General features: G+C 42.7%; 1 protein-coding gene across 4 annotated transcripts; it reads left to right on the forward strand.

The window, feature by feature from the left end:
• Positions 1-8,351: 8,351 nt before the first annotated feature.
• On the forward strand, positions 8,352-18,680 carry Etfbkmt (electron transfer flavoprotein subunit beta lysine methyltransferase). 4 transcript variants are annotated; one of them, XM_052175348.1, is made up of 5 exons: positions 8,352-8,489; positions 9,727-10,135; positions 13,377-13,507; positions 15,277-15,366; positions 16,526-18,680. In XM_052175348.1, exons 2-5 carry the CDS (start codon positions 9,843-9,845, stop codon positions 16,603-16,605), a joined length of 594 nt encoding a protein of 197 aa, XP_052031308.1. In that variant the 5' UTR covers positions 8,352-8,489; positions 9,727-9,842; the 3' UTR covers positions 16,606-18,680. The 4 variants fall into 4 exon arrangements, with proteins under 4 accessions (XP_052031308.1, XP_052031309.1, XP_052031307.1 ...); XM_052175347.1 differs by lacking the exon at positions 16,526-18,680 and having other exon boundaries at positions 8,355-8,489; positions 9,708-10,135; positions 15,277-16,433; XM_052175346.1 differs by lacking the exon at positions 16,526-18,680 and having other exon boundaries at positions 8,355-8,489; positions 15,277-16,433.
• Positions 18,681-19,908: the final 1,228 nt, after the last annotated feature.

Genomic DNA, 19,908 nt, shown 5'->3' on the forward strand with positions numbered 1-19,908 from the left:
GAACTACATACCTAGCATGAAAGGACAGGAACAGATCTATCCATCTATTTGTATTAGTTTGGGTTCTCTAGAGTCACAGAACGTATGGATAGTCTTTATATAGTTAGGGAATTTGTCAATGACTTACAGTCTATAGTCCAACTCCCCAACAATGATCAGCAGCAGCTGTGGATGGAAGTCCAAGGATCTAGCAGTTTCTCAGTCCCACGAAGCAAGCAGGCAAGGAAGAGTGAGAGAGAATCTTCCTTCTTCCAATGTCCTTATATATCTCCAGCAGAGGGTGTAGCCCAGATTAAAGGCTGTAGGTCTCCAACAGAGGGTGTGGCCCAGATTATTGGCGTGTGGGTCTCCAGAAGAGGGTGTGGCCCAGATTAAAGGTGTGTGCAACCATGCCTTTAATCCCAAATGATCTTGAACTCGGAGATCTCCTTGTCTTAGCCACTATGCTTCAAGGTCTCCATGCCAAGATCCAGGTCAGAAACTTATATCTCTGAGCCTCCAAATTAGGATCATAGGTGAGCCTTCCAATTCTAGACTGTAGTTCATTCCAGATATAGACAAGTTGACAACCAGGAATAGCCACTACAATCCACCCCTTGTCAACTTGACACAAATAATATCTCATGTCCACATGAAACAATAACAAGATTGTGAATACGCCTAACATGATATAACTATTCCTCGTACAATAGCAAACACATTTGTAAATTTACAATGGGGAAATGTCCCTTGGGAACATTCTTTTAGTGTTTCAATACCAATTGATGTTAAAGGGATTGGAAGAAAGACAAATGTATCTTCAACAAATAATATAGAAGCATTCATATTACTTATAATCCTCATTTCTGCAAATGGTTATGTGGCCTTAGCTGGTATTTATAACTACCTTCCTCTGCTACCCATTCTGTATTTCCTTCACCTTCGGCAAACACCTCAGCAGGTCTTGGCTCTTTTCCTGGAGGATTGACCCATACCTTCATTCCTGATGGGTCTGTGTCCTTTGTCATCCTGCTTGGATTAGGCTGTTGTAGTTTCCCATTGACTTTAATCACAGGACATGGTAGTACTAAGAGATGCCCTAGGGAATCTCCTACACTCCAGACATAATCCTGCTTACCTTCATTGTGGAGAGGCAATCCAATTTCCCCATGGTAATCTGGATCTATTACCCCTCTTAACACTGTTATTCCTTTCTTAGCCTGTTGGTTTAAGGGCATTAGAGCCCAAAATGGTCTGGGGGAAGTCTGAGCTTCCAGTTCAATGGAATGTTTCTTGTGGATCCTGGTAGGAGCACTTCCCTGTCTGGAACCAAAACTTCTAGGCCAGCAGAACCTAAATTTGTGGGGACAGGAAGCAAAAATTTTCCTAGAGGGTCACTAGGAGTGATAGTGAGTGGAACTATTCCCTTTTCCACCCCTTGATTCCTGGACCCATGGATCCTGGCTATGGGAGAAACTGTACCATATATTGAACGCTGATTCAAAGCATATACTGCCTTCTGAAGAACTCTGCCCTAGCCCTCCATGTTGTTGCCACCTAATTGGCGCCGTAACTGTGTCTTCAAAAGGCCATTCCATCTTTCTATCAGACCAGCTGCTTCAGGATGATGGGGAACATGGTAAGAACCGGTGAATTCCATAATCGTGGGCCCACTGTCGCACTTCTCTGGCTGTGAAATGAGTTCCTTGGTCAGAAGCAATACTGTGTGGAATACTATGACGATAGATAAGGCATTCATTCTGTGAGTTCACAGATGGTGGTTTTGGCAGACGCATTACATGCAGGAAAGGCAAATCCATAACCAGAATAAGTATCTACTCCAGTAAGAACAAAACGCTGTCCTTTCCACGGGGGAAGTGGTCCAATATAGTCAACCTGCCACCAGGTTGCTGGCTGGTCACCTCGAGGAATGGTGCCATATCTGGGGCTCAGTGTTGGTTTCTGCTGTTGGAAGACCTGGCATTCAGCAGCAGCTGTAGCCAGGTCAGCCTTGGTGAGTGGAAGTCTGTGTTGCTGAGCCCAAGCATAACCTCCGTCTCGGCCACCATGGCCACTTTGTTCATGTGCCCACTGGGCAATAACTGGGATGGCTGGGGAAAGAGGCTGACTGTCCACAAAATGGGTCATCTTATCCACTTGATTACTGAACTCCTCCTCAGCTGAAGTCACCTTTTGGTGAGCATTTACATGGGACACAAATATCTTCACATCCTTTGCCCATTTGGAGAGATCTATCCACATACTTCTTCCCCAGATGTCTTTCTCACCAATTTTCCAATTGTGATCTTTCCATGTCCCTGACCATCCAGCCAATCCATTGGCTACAGCCCATGAGTCAGTGAACAATGGTACATCTGGCCATTTCTTCTTCCAAACAAACTGTAATACCATGTGTACTGCCCGAAGTTCTGCCCACTGTGAAGATTTTCCTTCACCTGTATCTTTCAGGCTTGTCCCAGAAAGGGGTTGTAAGGCTGCAGCTGTCCACTTCTGGGTGGTGCCTGCATAACGTGCAGAGCCATCAGTAAACCAGGTCCTAGTCTTCTCTTCTTCAGTCAGCCGGTCATAGGGAACACCCCATGAGGCTATAGGCACATGCTTGGCAGCAGATGGCATTGTAATAGGAGTAGAAACCATAGGCATCTGAGCAACTTCTTCATGTAACTTGCTTGTGCCTTGAGGACCTGCTCTGGCCCAATCATGTATATACCACTTCCATTTGATAATAGACTGCTGTTGTGCACGTCCTACTTTATGCCTTGGAGGGTCTGATAGCACCCAGCTCATAATGGGCAGTTCAGGTCGCATAGTAACTTGGTGTCCTATTGTCAAACGTTCAGTTTCCACTAAGGCCCAATAGCAGGCCAAGAGCTGTTTTTCAAAGGGAGAGTAGTTGTCTGCAGATGACAGTAGAGCAGTAGAGCTTTGCTCCAAAATCCCAAAGGTCTCTTCTGTGATTCACCTATAGGGACCTGCCAGAGGCTCCAAACAGCATCTCTATCTGCCACTGACACCTCAAGTACCATTGGGTCTGCTGGATCATATGGTCCAAGTGGTAGTGCAGCCTGCACAGCAGCCTGGACCTGTTGAAGAGCCTTCTCCTGTTCTGGGCCCCACACAAAGCTAGCAGCTTTCCGAGTCACTCGGTAAATAGGCCTGAGTAACTCTCCTAAGTGAGGAAGGTGCTGTCTCCAGAATCCAAATAGATCCACTAAATGCTGTGCTTCTTTCTTGGTGGTGGGAGGGGCCAGGTGCAATAACTTATCTTTCACCTTAGAAGGAATATCTCTGCATGCCCCACACCACTGTACTCCTAAGAATTTCACTGAAGTAGATGGTCCTTGAATCTTGGTTGGATTTCCCAACCTCTGATACGCATATGTGTAATCAATGAATCCAAAGTGGTTGCTACTTCCTCCTCACTTGGTTTAATCAGCATAATATCATCAATATAGTGCACCAATGTGATATTGTGTGGAAGAGACAAACAATCAAGGTCCCTTCTAACTAAGTTATGACACAGGGCAGGAGAGTTAATATATCCTTTAGGCAAAACTGTAAAGGTATACTGCTGGCCTTGCCAACTGAAAGCAAATTGCTTCTGGTGGTCCTTATGTACAGGTACTGAGAAGGCATTTGCCAGGTCAATAGCTGCATACCAGGTTCCAGGAGATGTATTAATTTGCTCAAGTAATGACACTACATGTGGTACAGCAGCTGCAATTGGAGTTACTACCTGATTTAATTTTCGATAGTCAACTGTCATCCTCCATGATCCATCTGTCTTCTGCACTGGCCAGATGGGAGAGTTAAAGGGAGATGTGATGGGAACCACCACCCCTGCATCTTTCAAGTCTTTGATTGTGGCAGTAATTTCTGCAATTCCTCCAGGAATACGATATTGTTTTTGATTCACTATTTTCTTTGGCAGAGGCAACTCTAAAGGCTTCCATTTTGCCTTTCCAACCATAATAGCCCTCACCCCACAGGTCAGAGAACCAATATGAGAATTCTGCCAATTTCTATCTATCCCAATTATACATTCTGGAACTGGGGAAATGACCACAGGATGTGTTCGGGGACCCACTGGACCTACTGTGAGTCGCACATCAGTCAAAACTCCTTTAATCACCTGCCCCCCATAAGCCTCTATTCTAACTGGAGGGCCACAATGCTTCTTGGGATCTCCTGGGATCAGTGCCAATTCAGAACCAGTATCCAATAGCCCCCGAAAGTCTGATTATTTCCTTTCCCCCAGTGTACAGTTACCCTTGTAAAAGGCCGTAGGTCCCTCTGGGGAAGAATTGGAGAAAGACTAACAGCAAAACTTTTAGGTGTCTTATCAAAATCCTTCCTCGGGGGAACCTGGCCACCCCTTCATTCAAGGGGTTCTGGATCTGTAAACTGGCTCAAGTCTGGAAATTGATTCACTGGCCGAGATTGCCTTTTGCCACGATCCAATTCAGCCTTTCTATCATTTGTTTGAGGATTTTTCTGCTTACACAGATCAAACAGATATGCAGTAGGTTTCCTATGTATTTCATCCCTGGAAACACCATGATCGATTAGCCAGCACCAAAGGTCCAAACCATTATAAATTCCACCTCTCTGCCCATTACGGGGTATGTCATTATAAACATTGTTTTGTCTACGCTGTCCATTATAATAACTATGATCACCTTGTCTCTGGTGATTCAGTGCTGCCACCTGGCCCTTGTTAACTCGGGGCCCAATTAAACCCATTGAATTTAATTCATCTAATTGAGCAGCAGCATCTCCAACCCTAAGGTCTGGCACAAGGAAAAGGGCAAGAACAAAACTCTTTAAATGTGCTGGTGCCCCTCTCACCAGTTTGCATCTTATAGGACTGGTGAAGGGCATATCTTCTAGACCTTCCCACTGTGGAGGATTGGGTTTTACACAATGTATCCACTCTAGCATTGCAATTTCTCTAAGTTGTAAAATCCCTTCATCAACACTAAGCCAAGGAATATCAGGCATCTCCAACTCCTTTTCAGTAGGCCATCTTTTGATAAATACTTCAGCCAACCAATCAAACAAACTTTTGACACCTTTTTGAACTGTGTGAGCTTCCATATTAAACCTAGAATCTCCACTCAGAGGGCCCATGCCAATAAACTCAGCCTGCTCTAGTTTTATGTTCCTTCCACCATTATCCCACACCCTTAAAATCCATTCCCATGCATATTCCTCAGACTTCTGCTTGAATGAATTAGCAAACTCATTAAGCTCCTTATTAGTATAGTGTATTTCTTCATGGACTACACTTTCTACCTCCCCTTTAGGGGCCTGCTTTGCCTTGAGTCTGGTTATAGGTCTAGAAGAAACTATTGGTGGGCCCTGAGAAACATCAGTATTGTCAGCAAAAGTCACTGCTGGATTATCAGGCTTTGAGGGATTAATTTCCTCAGGTGGAGAAGGCATTATTTCAAGGGGTGGGGCTGAGGGTACTACTTTTTCAGGTGGAGCAAATTCTTGAAAATCTGAAGATTCAAAATTCTCAATTTCAACAGGGTCTTTCCACATAGCCCTATCCCAAGTTATAGGATCCCATTCTCTGCCAATTAATGCCCTTACTTTAACTGCTGACACCTTCTGAGGTTGAGACTTAAATTTTCACTGTAATTCAGCCAACCTTATAATGAGGGCTTCAGTTTGATTTTCTGCTACTTGAGCTCTATGGCTGCTAGAGAGTAGATTCTCTTCAAGGGCACACTTAGCAACTTTTAGATTGTTTACTTGAGTCTGGAGCTCTTCGATTTTATCACACAACTCCTTCCTTTCCTTCATTGTTTTTTCCCTCCGAGATGCTAAGAGCAACCAGCCAGCAAAATCATTTTCTGATTTTTTCCTCAACTTGGGGAAAGTATTGTATACCACCAAGTCACCTAATTCATCAAGATAATCAAAGGCATTAGCTTCTTTAAGCTTGAGATATAGTTTCATCCACGGGTCTTCAATAGTCTCCAAGCTCCCAGGAGGGAGAGAATCTGGAGAAGTTTCAGTAGTTGAAGGTGCTATTAGATCAACCAACCAACTCCAAAATTTTGAAACATTCATCCTTATACTTCTGCTCCTCTAGAACCACTCCCGGTACCAACTTCTGTATTAGTTTGGGTTCTCTAGAGTCACAGAACGTATGGATAGTCTTTATATAGTTAGGGAATTTGTCAATGACTTACAGTCTATAGTCCAACTCCCCAACAATGATCAGCAGCAGCTGTGGATGGAAGTCCAAGGATCTAGCAGTTTCTCAGTCCCACAAAGCAAGCAGGCAAGGAAGAGTGAGAGAGAATCTTCCTTCTCCCAATGTCCTTATATATCTCCAGCAGAGGGTGTAGCCCAGATTAAAGGCTGTAGGTCTCCAACAGAGAGTGTGGCCCAGATTATTGGCGTGTGGGTCTCCAGAAGAGGGTGTGGCCCAGATTAAAGGTGTGTGCAACCATGCCTTTAATCCCAAATGATCTTGAACTCGGAGATCTCCTTGTCTTAGCCACTATGCTTCAAGGTCTCCATGCCAAGATCCAGGTCAGAAACTTATATCTCTGAGCCTCCAAATTAGGATCATAGGTGAGCCTTCCAATTCTAGACTGTAGTTCATTCCAGATATAGTCAAGTTGACAACCAGGAATAGCCACTACATATTCATCCATCTATCTATCTATCTATCTATCTATCTATCTATCTATCTATCTAAGGCAAGGTTTCTCAGTCTAGCCTTGGCTATCCTGGAACTGGCATTATAGACCAGGCTGACTTCGAACTCACAGAGATCTACCTGCCTCTGCCTCCCTAGGGAAGATAGGCATATGACACCACTGCCAGCCTCAGATTTTTAAAAATTCTTCCCACCCTCCTAACCCCCCCTCCTCCTCCTCTTCCTTTTCTTCCTCCTCCTCCTCCTTCTCCTTCTTTTTTTCTTTTTTTTTCTTTTTCTTTTTTATTTGGTTTTTTTGAGACAGGGTTTCTCTGTATAGCCCTGGCTGTCCTGGAGGTCACTCTGTAGACCAGGCTGGCCTCGAACTCAGAAATCCACCTGCCTCTGCCTCCCAGAGTGCTGGGATTACAGGCATGTGCCACCACTGCCTGGCCTTCCCCACTTCTTTTTAGATAGGATCTCACTAGGTCTGGAACGTGCTATGTAGATCAGGTTGGCCCTTATCTTAGAGAGCTTCACTTACCTTTACTGGCTAAATTCTGGGATTAGAGGCACATATCACTACATCTGGAACTTTAAATTTTTCATTTGTAATTATGTGTGTCTGTGAATGTCTTTGTACATGAGTGAAGATACCCAAGGAGGCCAGAGATTTAGGATCTCCTAGAGCTGGAATCACAGGAAGTTGTGAACTACCCTGTATGGCTCTGAGGAGGAGAACTCAGATCCTAGGCAAGCACACATGTTCAACCACTGAGCATTTCTCTGGTCCCTAAATACAGATTTCTAAAGTTTTATTACATGTATTTATTCTGTTGTGTGTATTCTGGGAGTGATATTCAGAGGATACTTGTTCCTTCCTTCTACTATGTGGGTCCTGAGAAACTCAGGTTGACAGGCTTGGCTGTGGGCCTCTACTCTGAGCCACTGGATAAGAGTGCAGTTTTATTTCCCTCCCCTACTCTTCCTTCCCTTCCCCTCCCCCTTTTCTTTTTCTTTAGAGACTGTGTCTTATCTACCTCAGGCCGACTTCAAACTTGCTGAGTATGACCTTGAACCTCTTCCATCCTCTCCTTAGTGCTAGGATTAGAGATGGATCTCAGGGTCTCATGCTATATAAACATTCATAATAAGCTACATACCCAGGACCCAATTCAGATTTTGACCAGGATTCTGAAGAACATTTTTTAATTTGTAAATTAAATACAGCAACATGGTTTGCCATTTTCTTAGTTTGAGATACTTTATTTTCTTTCTTGTACATCATAGCAGATTTTTGGTAATGAAGGTGACATGGGTTAATTCTGAAGTTGAGGGGCAGTGGAAAATTAGAAAATTAGAAAGGTGGACATTCACCGCAACTAAATGTCATAAAACTTTACTCGCTACTCCAGATTCATACTCTAACAGTATGCTTGGCATACAGCGCTAGCAGCATAAGTCCAGCAAGAGGTTTTAGAAATCAGAGTTCGCAGACATGGCTCGCACAAGCTGTGCAATTGCGCTTCGGGTCTGTAGGGACTGACCTGAAGAGTTACCAAGGGCTTCTGAGTTCCCAGTTGCCTTGGGAACCGAGGGAGGCCCAAAACGAAACCCAGCTCGAAAGAGGGCGGGGCCGGTGCGGAGCCCTCAGCGGCCGCGCGTTCCGCTTTTCATTGGTTCCGAGTTCCTTCGCTGCCTTAACCTTCCCCGCCCCGTGTATTTCCAGCCGCAGGTTCCGGGTTCCTCTCCCGAGAAAGGAGAGGAACCCCTACTTTTTTTTCCCCTGCACGTGAAGGGCGAGTTCCACGTGCTGATTGAATAAAGTCAGGTAAGGCAACAAGGACAGCACTACTCTTTTAAATAGTCTCCTGTCCTTTGTTTTGGAGGAAAGTAAGGTGGTCACAGCATTGTTTGGAATTTAACCTTTTTCTTTGCTTGGGACAAAGTCTCACTTTGTAGTCTCTGGCCTGCAATGTAGCCTAGACTGTCTCGAATTAGAAATTTATAGAAATGCGCTACTGTGCCCTGCACTGTTTGCTTGTTTACGTACTCATCTGTGTGTGCACGTGTGCCCGTGGAGGCCAGAATGTGTCCCTAGAAGCTAAGACATTGGAAACTGTGGTTCTGTAGAAGAAACGTAGCGCTCTTAATAGCCGCGCCTTCCGTTCGTTCAGTCAACCAGTCAGTCAGTCTGTCTGTCTGTCTTTTTGTACAACCACTCTGGAAAGCAGTCTGGCGGTTCCTCCGAAAACTGGGCACCTCACTTCCAGAAGATCCTGCTATACCACTCCTGGGCATATACCCAGAGGATTCCCCACCATGTAATAAGGATACATGCTCTACTATGTTCATAGCAGCCCTATTTATAATTGCCAGATGCTGGAAAGAACCCAGGTATCCCTCAACAGAAGAGTGGATACAAAAAATGTGGTATATCTACACAATGGAGTACTATTCAGCCATTAGAAACAATGAATTCATGAAATTCTTAGGCAAATGGATGGAGCTAGAGAACATCATACTAAGTGAGGTAACCCAGACTCAAAGGTGAATCATGGTATGCACTCACTAATAAGTGGTTATTAACCTAGAAAACTGGAATACCCAAAACATAATCCACACATCAAATGAGATACAAGAAGAAAGCAGGAGTGGTCCCTGGTTCTGGAAAGACTCAGTGAAACAGTATTTGGCAAAACCAGAACGGGGAATTGGGAAGGGGTGGGAGGGAGGACAGGGGAAGAGAAGGGGGCTTACGGGACTTTCGGGGAGTGGGGGGGGCTAGAAAAGGGGAAATCATTTGAAATGTAAATAAATTATATAAAAAAAAAAAAAAGACAGTAACAGTATACTCACATACATAAAATAAATACATCTTTTTTTTTTTTAAGCGACTAGATTTCTTTGCCTAAACTGCAAAGCCAAAGCTGTCCTCCGCCATGAATTTGCACTTGTGGGTTGTTAGTGTATATTTTATTATGTGGCTGGCTTATTTTCTTGTTATGTGGAAGGATGTGGACATGTTGGCTAAACTAAGAATTTTCAGTATTGTGTCTTTGTTGCAGAGATACAGAAATTCCAGTGTCAATTAAGTGGAAAGATGGACCTTCATTTTATCTGCTTGGGAAACAGTCCTTATTAATAGCGACAGTGACAGAACCAGAGGTTTGGAGATCTACTAATGGCTTTCAGCCTGTTTTGGAAAGCTCCCAGGAGCCAATGGAGTTTCCTGCAGGCTGTGAACAGTGGGTCTCCCCTGTTTCTCTGGAGGACAGTGGGGAGCTGTTTGGATTCTAAGATGAAAGCCTACCTGGAGGAGAACACTGAAGTCACCAGCAGTGGCAGCCTTACCCCTGAAATCCAGTTACGGCTTTTAACCCCCAGGTGCAAGTTTTGGTGGGAAAGGGCAGATCTGTGGCCCTACGGTGATCCCTACTGGGCTATCTACTGGCCAGGAGGCCAAGCTCTCTCTAGGTATGCTTCATTGAAATAGTGACGATCCTTCTTTTTTTTTTTCTCTCTTTTTTTTTATTCGATATAATTTATTTACATTTCAAATGATTTCCCCTTTTCTAGCCCCCCCACTCCCCGAAAGTCCCGTACGCCCCCTTCTCTTCCCCTGTCCTCCCACCCACCCCTTCCCACTTCCCCGTTCTGGTTTTGCTGAATACTGTTTCACTGAGTCTTTCCAGAACCAGGGGCCACTCCTCCTTTCTTCTTGTACCTCATTTGATGTGTGGATTATGTTTTGGGTATTCCAGTTTTCTAGGTTAATATCCACTTATTAGTGAGTGCATACCATGATTCACCTTTTGAGTCTGGGTTACCTCACTTAGTATGAGATCCTTCTTCTTTTAAGCACCCACCCTCACCTCCATTTCCTTCTCTCTGGCCCCATATTGTAGCAGCAGAACCAGAAAGTCACTGAGGCCCATTGCAAGTCCCAATTTGTATATGGTTTGGATTGCCATCTTTCTGGTGAAGTAGAAGAGGATTTGTCCTGTGGGAAGACAAAGTCATCTCCAAAAAAAGATGTCCTATAGTTACCTATGATAGTGGCACCTTGTAATCCTAGCACTTAAAGGCTGAGGCATGAGGGTAGGAGTTTGAAGCTTTCCTGTGATATGAATCAATGCTTTATTTTTTTCTTCTTTAAAAATTTATTTCTTTATTATATGTAAGTACACTGTAGCTGTCTTCAGACATACCAGAACAGGGTGTCAGATCTCATCACAGATGGTTGTGAGCCACCATGTAGCTGCTGGGATTTGAACTCAGGACCTTTGGAAGAGCAGTCAGTGCTCTTAACCACTGAGCCATCTCCCCAACTCCATCTCCCCAGAAAGCAATGCTTTCTTAAAACATTTAAATAGTCTCTTGTACTCACATACTTGACTTACGCACTGCCATAGAGAGGAGGACAGGCAATGAGGCCTCTTGAGTCTGGGTTTTCAGCTGAGACTAAGTGAGAAGACAGGGATTGCCAATAAAACTTTCAGAGAGGGCTGTACTACATCCAGAACTGATCACTGTTAATTTAGCTTGGCTTTATGACAGTCATAGATGTGGATACCTTAGTAACAAAATAGTTCTCTTCACACCTGCCCTGTGCAATCTTTGTTGTCAACTCTAATGAATCTGGAGTTACCTACAAGACACACCTCTTTGGCATCTCTAAGAGAGTGCTTTTCTTATGTTTTCTATTGCTGTAAATAAAAAAATCATAACCAAAAGCAACATGGGGAAAGAAAGTGTTTATTTCACTTTACACTCCTGGGTCAAAAGAATCCATCATCAGGAAAGTCAGGGCAGGAACCTGGAGGCAGGAACTAAAGCATAGTCCATGCAGGAGCCTGGCTTACTGCTTGCTTCTTAAAGCTTGCTCCGTCTGCTTTACACCGTACAAGATTACCTGTCTGGTGCATTGCCCCCATAGCCTGGGCCCTCCCACATCAATCATTAAACAAAAAGAGTCCCTTAGGCTTACTCACAGGCCACTCTGGTTGAGTCATTTTCTCAACTGAGGGTACCTTTTCCCATTTGCCTTTCGCTAGTGTCAAGTTAACAAAAAACAAAACAACAACAAAAAAACCCAAAAAACAAACAAACAAAAAAACCCAACTAACTAGGATAGGATATTTCCAAAGAGGTTTAATTGAGGAAGGAAAGCCCACCTTGAAGTGGGTGACACTTTTAGTAGGGTTGGGTTCCACTCTGAATATGAAGAGAAGAAAGCTAGCTGGATCCTAGAATTCCTTCCATCATAGTTTATCCCGAGAGCACCAGTCTCATAGTCCCACTGCCACAGGTCCCTACTGCCATATCTTCCTACAGTGATAGACTACATCTTCAAACCGTGATCCTTCAAAATAAACTCTTCTTCCCTTAAAAGTTCTTGTCAGGTATTTGGTTACAGAATGAGTCATATAGCCTCCTTCCCACCCCCAGGGTCTATGTAGCCCTGGCCGTCCTGGAACTCACAGAGATCCACCTGTCTCCTGAATGCCACCATTGCCCAGCTTCCAACTTTTTTTTTTTTGACATCTATTTTGTGTATGAGTGTTTTGCCTGAATGTTATGTCTGCACACCCCATGTATGCCTGGTGACCATGAAGGCCAAAAAAGGCATTAGGTCCCCTGGAACTTGAACCTGAATCTTCTGCAAGAGTACCAAGTGCTCTTAGCCAATTCTCCACCACTGAGCCAACTCTCCAGCCTTCATACTAACTTTTGTTACACATACCTTAACCCAAAGTCTTGTTTTTTTAAAGATTTATTTATTATATGTAAGTACACTGTAGCTGTCTTCACTCCAGAAGAGGGCGTCATATCTCATTATGGACAGTTGTGAGCTACCACATGGTTGCTGGGATTTGAACTCAGGATCTTCAGAAGAACAATCAATGCTCCTAACTGCTGAGCCATCTCTCCAGCCCCAAAGTCTTATTTTTAGAGCAGTTTGGTCATCGATTTGTTGCTTCATTGCATAGTTTTACTACTTTACGCGAACTTAAGGCATAGCCACAAATAAAGCTTCCATCCTTCAAGAAACTCTAGTGTGAACTATTAAAGAACCTACATGGTCAGAAAAGATCCATGTCTTACTTTGTGCTCAGATTCATGTGCATATCAATGGTACAGAGTTCCTTGATGGATCCTAAAGACCCATCCCTTCAAAGATCTTGCTTTAATACTGTAAATGCTACCTGCTCCTAGAATTGGCTCATTTTAGGTGGGTCTTGCATATGATTCAATTTAGCTCCCTCCTGTCCATCTTGTTTTTTTTTTTTTTTCATATGGTTGCAACTATACTTTTTGTTAGGACACAGTAGCTGAAACAAAGGCAAACACTTTTAGCATGCCCATCTACTCTTTGCTTTAGCATTGATCTTGATTTCATCTGGTATGTCTTAAGGATATAGAGCTGTCAGACAAAAGGCCTTCTGTTTCCCAGGAATAGTATTGTTATTGCTACAGGCCAGGTAAGTTATCATCAGAAAAAAATTATATTTAGTTGTTTTGTGTGTAGTAGCACAGGTATACCATGGTGTGCATGTGAAGGCCATGAATTGTTTTTTTCTACACTATGTTGAACTCAGTTTATCAGACTTCAAAGCAAGCACCTTTATTTGCTAAGCCATCTTGCCTATTTTTGTTTTAATGCTTCTTACTCTTGTTTTTCCATACCTTAGCTGTTTTCTTCTTTCTAATTTAGGTATCTTTTGGATAACCCTGATGTCGTAAGAGGGAAGTCTGTCTTAGATCTTGGGAGTGGATGTGGAGCTACAGCCATTGCTGCTAAGATGAGTGGAGCATCAAAGATCTTGGCCAACGATATAGACCCCAGTAAGGACTGCATATTTTAAAACATTTAAAGCTCATCTTTCATCAAGATAGTTTATTGCCTTGTTTTGTAATCTGATACTGTGAGGTACGTTCAGTGGGGCCTGAACTGGTGGTGCATTTCCCTAAGAGGATTTGATTTGTTTGCCAGACATTCCACAGGGACACCTGTAGGGGCACATGTGTTAGCTCAGAATTGAGAATGCCCTGAAATATGTAAGTAATGTTTATTTGACACAAAATCCAAGCAAAGATAGGCTTTTATCTTTAGTAGATATTTTTACTGCATTTAGACCGAATCTGTGTTGGGTGTGGTAGCCACACCTTAAATTCCAGCACTCAGGAGGTAAATGCAGTTCCAGGCTAGCTAGGGCTACAAATGAGACCATGTTTCAAACAAACAAACAAACAAACAAACAAAACAAAAAACCAAGAACGAAAAAGGCCCAAGTTGTGATAGTTAAGCTTTTATTTCATATGATTTTTTTTTCTGAACCTACCCTCACTTATGGGTCTTATTAAGAGGTTTCAGATCTAACTTAATCAAGACCAACATTTGTTTTTCTGTCTATTTAATAAACATACAAAAAAGTAACCCACCATTGATCCTCTGTGTTTAATATATAGCCTTTTAAAAACATTCCTTTATTGGCTATAGCCTACATGAGAAAGTGATAGATAGACCACCATGAATATAAAACCAAATAAAGCTAGTTCTCTAGCTTTATTTAAGTTAGAGGACTAGATTAGATACATTTTACAAGTGTCATTTCTCAGGAGAAACTGAAGCAGGATATAATTCTGGGTATGGGGGTCAGGATAACCTGATCTCTCCTGGACCATTTCCCTTTTTTTTCCCTTTTCCCTCCCTTTCTCTCTTTTTTCTTTTGAGACAGTTTCATATAGCCCAGGATGGCCTCAGTTAGCTCCTTGGCTAAGGATAACCTTGAATTTATGATCCTATTTCCACCTTTGGGGTTATAGGTATGCACCACCATGCCCAGCCTCTCTGTTTTGTTTTTTGTTTGAAAAGGGTCTTAGGCTGAAGACCCAACTGGTTTGGTACCTCCCTTTGTATCCCAGGTTGGCTCATACTTGCAGAGATCTTCCTGCTGTATATTACCAAGCCTTGGAGTGACAGGTGTTCACCATCATGCTTAGCCAGTATATAATTTATGCTGGCATAAATTTTAAACTTCTTTGCTTAAAAATTAACAACAGGAGCTAGAGAGATTGCTTAGTAGTTAAGAGCACTGGTTGCACTCACATTGCAGCTCACAACTCTCTGTAGCTACAGTTCCAGGAGATCCAATACACTCAAACAGAAATGAATACAGCCAAAACACATATGAAATAAAATTGAAAACAACAAAAAATGAGTGTACTGCAGTGCACATCACATGGGGAGATCAGGGACAACTTGTGGGATTTGGTTCCCTTTTCCCACCATGTGTGTTTCATGTATTAAACTTTATTTTTGTTTGTTGAAACAGGGTCTTTCTATGTAGCCCTGGCTGTCCTGGAACTCCCTATAAAGACCAGGCTGACCTTAAAATCACAGAGATCTGTCTGTCTCATCTGAGATTTAAGTTGTGTGCCACCATTCCTGGCCTTCATGTGCTGAACTCGTTAGGTTTAACACAAGCATATTGACCTGCAAAGCATTCTCATTGGCTCCTATTATTAGCTTTTAAAAAATGTTTAAATAATAAGGAATTAAAATAGCCTGCTGATATATGCTTATAGACCAATTCATCATATGTTTTGTAAAGTTGCAGGAATGGCGATTACACTAAATTGCAAATTAAATGGACTGAATCCTTTTCCTGTTTTAACTAAAAACATTTTGAATACCCAACAAGGTAAGTTTGATCTCATTGTTCTTGGAGATATGTTTTATGATGAAGACCTAGCAGACAGTCTTCATCTGTGGCTGCAGAACTACTTTTGGACCCATGGAACCCGAGTATTGATTGGTGACCCTGGGAGGCCTCAGTTCAATAGACATAGGATTCAGCATCAACTGTATCAACTAGTAGAATACACACTTCCAGAGCCAACCCAGCAAGATAACAATGGACTGACCACAAGTGTGGTATGGGATTTTCATCCCTGATTTGTCAAAGTGCTTTCAAGTATGAATATAATTCTGTTTGTGTTTAGTCCTAAAAATTTCTCTGTAGTAGGTACTCAACAGTTTAAAGAATGCAATTCAGTGGTGTGTAGTGGCTTGGGCCTTGAATACTACCACATGGGTGGCTGAAGTAGGTGCATCTCTGTGATTTTGAGGCCAGCTTGGTCTATAGTGAGTTCAAGGACAGCCAGAGCTATATAGTAAGGCCCTGTTTCAAAAATTGATTGATAGATACATAGAAAATAAAGTAAATTTCTTCATTCCTTTGCTATAACACCTTGTATAACTAACTCTGTATGGTTTACTAAAGTTAGTTATGGTTATGTTCCCATTTCACATACCAAAGTGTCAGGATTTTGTAACAAAACACTGTTTTATGTACAATTGATTATGTAGAAAGTATATCTATATATGGATGGATGCAATATACATAATTTGTTTCAGTATTAATAAAATATATCTGGAAAGATAAATAAGGAACTGAAGTGTTATCTTTCTGGTACTCTAACAAAATAACTGAGGAAATCAGCTTAAAAGAGAAGTGATTTGTTCTGGCTCAGTTTCAGAGGCTCCAATCAATGGTCTGCTGGTTCCATTGCTTCATGTTGAGGAGAGGTGGGATATTATGGCAACCACAGAATGCATCAGAAATGGCTTCTCACATTATAGTGACCAGGAAACAGAGAGTAAGGGACCAGGAATAAGGGTGGGTTCACTGGTCCCAAAGAACAAGACCAGGGAAGTTGCCATGGGGAGAGAGACAGAGAGGATGGGGAAGAGAATACAGCAGGGAGAGAGAGAAAATGGAGAGGGAGGAAGCGAGAGGGAGAGAGACCAAAATGTCTGGATTATATAGGGAATAATTATATATTATATTCCTTCTACAGGTAGGGGAGCCCAGGACATCAGCTGGAAAGTTCATGGCAGAGGGCTGGGTATTCCAGCTGTGCCCTGTAACCGGGACTGAGGGATGGTGGGAGAACCTGGATGTCAGGTCCACTTTGTTATGTAAAATATGCATCTCAGCTACTTATCCCAGGTCTGAATCCCAACACTTATGATCCACTTAGGAACATTACTTCATTGGGGATGGACTGGGCTTTCAACTCAAGTCTTGGGAGTGAGGAGATATTACAGATTAAAGCTATAACTGGTTATGTAGAGGAATTTTAGTTCAGCAACATGGCTGCTCTGACAAGGGATCACATCCAAAGGCCTTCTAGGTTTATGTTATCCAGCTGGAATACAAATACTCCCTAGATCACAGTATGATCTGGCTGGAATGCAGTCATGCCTTTAGTCCATACCTTTAGTCCCAAACAATGAAAAGTAAGGTTAGTTTATAGATGGAAGCAGCCATGTTTGAAAGTGATATCTAATTGAGGGGTGGAGGAAGTGACTTAGAGAAAGATTTGACAGAACTAGTCTGAGAGTAGGATATGCCCAACTCTCAAGATAGTAAGCAGCATATAGAGTGAGAGAGGAAGCAGTTTTACAGAGACATGTTGCAGGAAGAGAGAACAAGCCAGAGGATAAGAAGGAGCCAGAAGATTAGAACAAAGTGCCAGTTAGTTTAAGGCTAAGCAGAGCAATTCAGTGAGAAGCTGAAATAAGCCAAATTGAATAAGGGACTGGAAAGGAGTTTGAGCCAGAACAGCTGAGCTGAAACAGCCAGCTATAGTTCAGAAAAAAACTAGAGAGGGTGAGTTTATTCAGCGGTAAGCCTCTGAGATAATTTTATCAGGCAAATAAAAGATACTTCCCCCCCCACACCCCCCAACAGGGTTTCTCTGTATAGTCCTGGCTGTCCTGGAACTCACTCTGTAGACCAGGTTGAACTCAGAAATCCACCTGTCTCTGCCTCCCAAGTGCTGGGATTAAAGGCGTGCACCACCACCGCCCAGCTATAAAAGATATTTTTATAGGCTTAAAAAAAAACAAAAAACAAAATTAAAAAACTGTTCTCTATTCCTTCTGAGGGAACCAAATGGTTTGTTCACTGGGTTAAGAAATGGTTTTTATTTTTGAAATTTTGGATTTGTACTTACATATGCTATACTTCCTATTAGCAAAATAAGAAAACTATGGAAATTATATAGGAATTTGGGAGCTAGGGATGTAGAAGGTTCTTGTTTTGTGTCCAACTATGTGTCTAAGGATGGCCTTAAATTCATCTTCTAGCCTCTACCCTAAAGTGCTGGATCCTGATTTATGCAATACTAGGGATTGAACCCAGGTCTTTGTTCTGGCAAACTATCAACTGAGCGAAATGCACTGTAATCTTGGAAGTTCTGTACTTGTGATTCTGGACCTTTGGAAATCAGAGGATATAATTACCCAGTGACTCAAGTCCTGCTACATGAAATTTTCATTAGTATCTACTACTGGGGCTTAGAAATGTAAACGGAACTAGAGAGATGGCTGTTAGGATTCTAAGCTCCAACCCACTGTTACCTGGCAACAGCCAGGAATGTCTGGCCCACTATAAAAGGAGGTGTAGGCCAGTGTCTCCTGACCAGACTGTGTGCTGCTTCCAGGCAATAATGTTGGCATGATCTGTGCCAGCCAGGAGGATGTTGGGTGATTAGAAGCTTGCGCTTCTTAATTAAACTGAAGACTTAATTTGGGCACCAGGAACCTTAACAAGTAATCTCACACCTTGAGCTGCAAACTTCCCTTAAAGTATGCTTTACCCCAGCTAGACACATATACACACACAAATTGTTTGGGGTTGTGGTTTAATAAGTGAACAGAGACATATGACGAGGTTTGCTTTATTGGCATACTGTACTGGAACACTGAAGACCTGTGGCAGATGTAAAATAATTTTTTTTAAGATTGTGAAATTATCAAAATGCATGTGAATCAAGTTCTAATACACTGTCTGGGTGGATGAGGCTGTCCATTACACCATTTCTTTCTTTGGGTTCTCAGGCATGGTTCTGACAAAGAACTCTGTAACATTTAACACTGAATAAATAGTAAACCTAAAAAAAGTAAAATAAAATAAAATAAAGGGGGCTTCTTGCCCCTCCTCCCTCTCTCTCTCTCTTTCTTTTGTTTTCCAAGACAGGGTTTTTCTGTGTAGCCCTGGCTGTCCAGGAACTCACTCTGTAGACCAGGCTGGCCTCGAACTCAGAAATCCAATTGCCTCTGCCTCTGAAGTGCTGGGATTAAAGGTGTGCACCAGCACGCCTGGCTCCCTTCCCTCTCTCTTAATCCTCTTGTTTTCTTGCCTCTTCCCTCTTGGGCTCTTCCCTTCCCCCTTCTCTCCATGTGGTCATGGCCGGCCTCTACTTCTCTGCTCTTTCCCTCTCCCTTTCTCTGCCTCTGCTACCCCCTTAACTCCCCACCCATGCCCTAAATAAGCTCTATTCTATACTATACCATCATGTGTCTGGCCAGTTGAGGTACCCCTTTCCCCTACACACCCACACACACACAAACTTTTTTTTTGGTTTTTTGGATTTGGTTTTTTCGAGACAGGGCTTCTCTCAGAAATCTTCCTGCCTCTGCCTCCCAGAGTGCTGGGATTACAGGTGTGTGCCACCACAGCCCGGTCATACAACATATTTTAATAGCCTCTTTCTCTTTTTATGATCACAACAATGGTTTGTGGTTAAAAGCACTGACTGGTCTTCCTAGAGGTCCTGGTTCAATTCCCAGCAACCACATGGTGGTTCACAACCATCTTTAATGGGATCTGATGCCCTCTTTTGGTGCTGTCTGAAGACAGCAACAGTGTACTCAATATAAATAAATAAAATAAATAATTCTTAGAAAGAAAGAAAAGAAAAGAAATGTAAACATACAGCTAGGGGAGCATGTAGGAAATCTCCCGATCTTCACCTCTCCCTGAGCTCTTCTAAAACCAATCCCCCAGCCCTATTTTCTGCTTTGTAAGCAGACCACTTGCTGCAGTTTCCCATTCTCCCTGCCCCCATATCCAAAGGATCACTCAGATTTCAATCCCCCTAACTTCCCTCTTGCTTCTCATTGCTTTATCCTGAGAGACCCTAACTCAATGTTTTTAGACCCCCTAGCAAACTAGCCCAGCACAGAGTAACTCGTTTTTCTGCTTTCAGCCCAGCACAGAATGACTTGTTTTTCTACTTTCAGCTTGGGAAAGATAGCACACCCTGTTCCAGGAACTAGCTCACCACATTCTTAACACTTCTGGTGTCAAGCTTGGTGTTTAACTATACAATGCCCCAAGGATGTTTGTGCCAGATAATCTCTAACCTTCCTTAAGGCATAAACTATTGCCTGA

This window comes from Apodemus sylvaticus, chromosome 2 (assembly GCF_947179515.1).
Source record: "Apodemus sylvaticus chromosome 2, mApoSyl1.1, whole genome shotgun sequence".
Lineage (NCBI taxonomy): Eukaryota > Metazoa > Chordata > Mammalia > Rodentia > Muridae > Apodemus > Apodemus sylvaticus.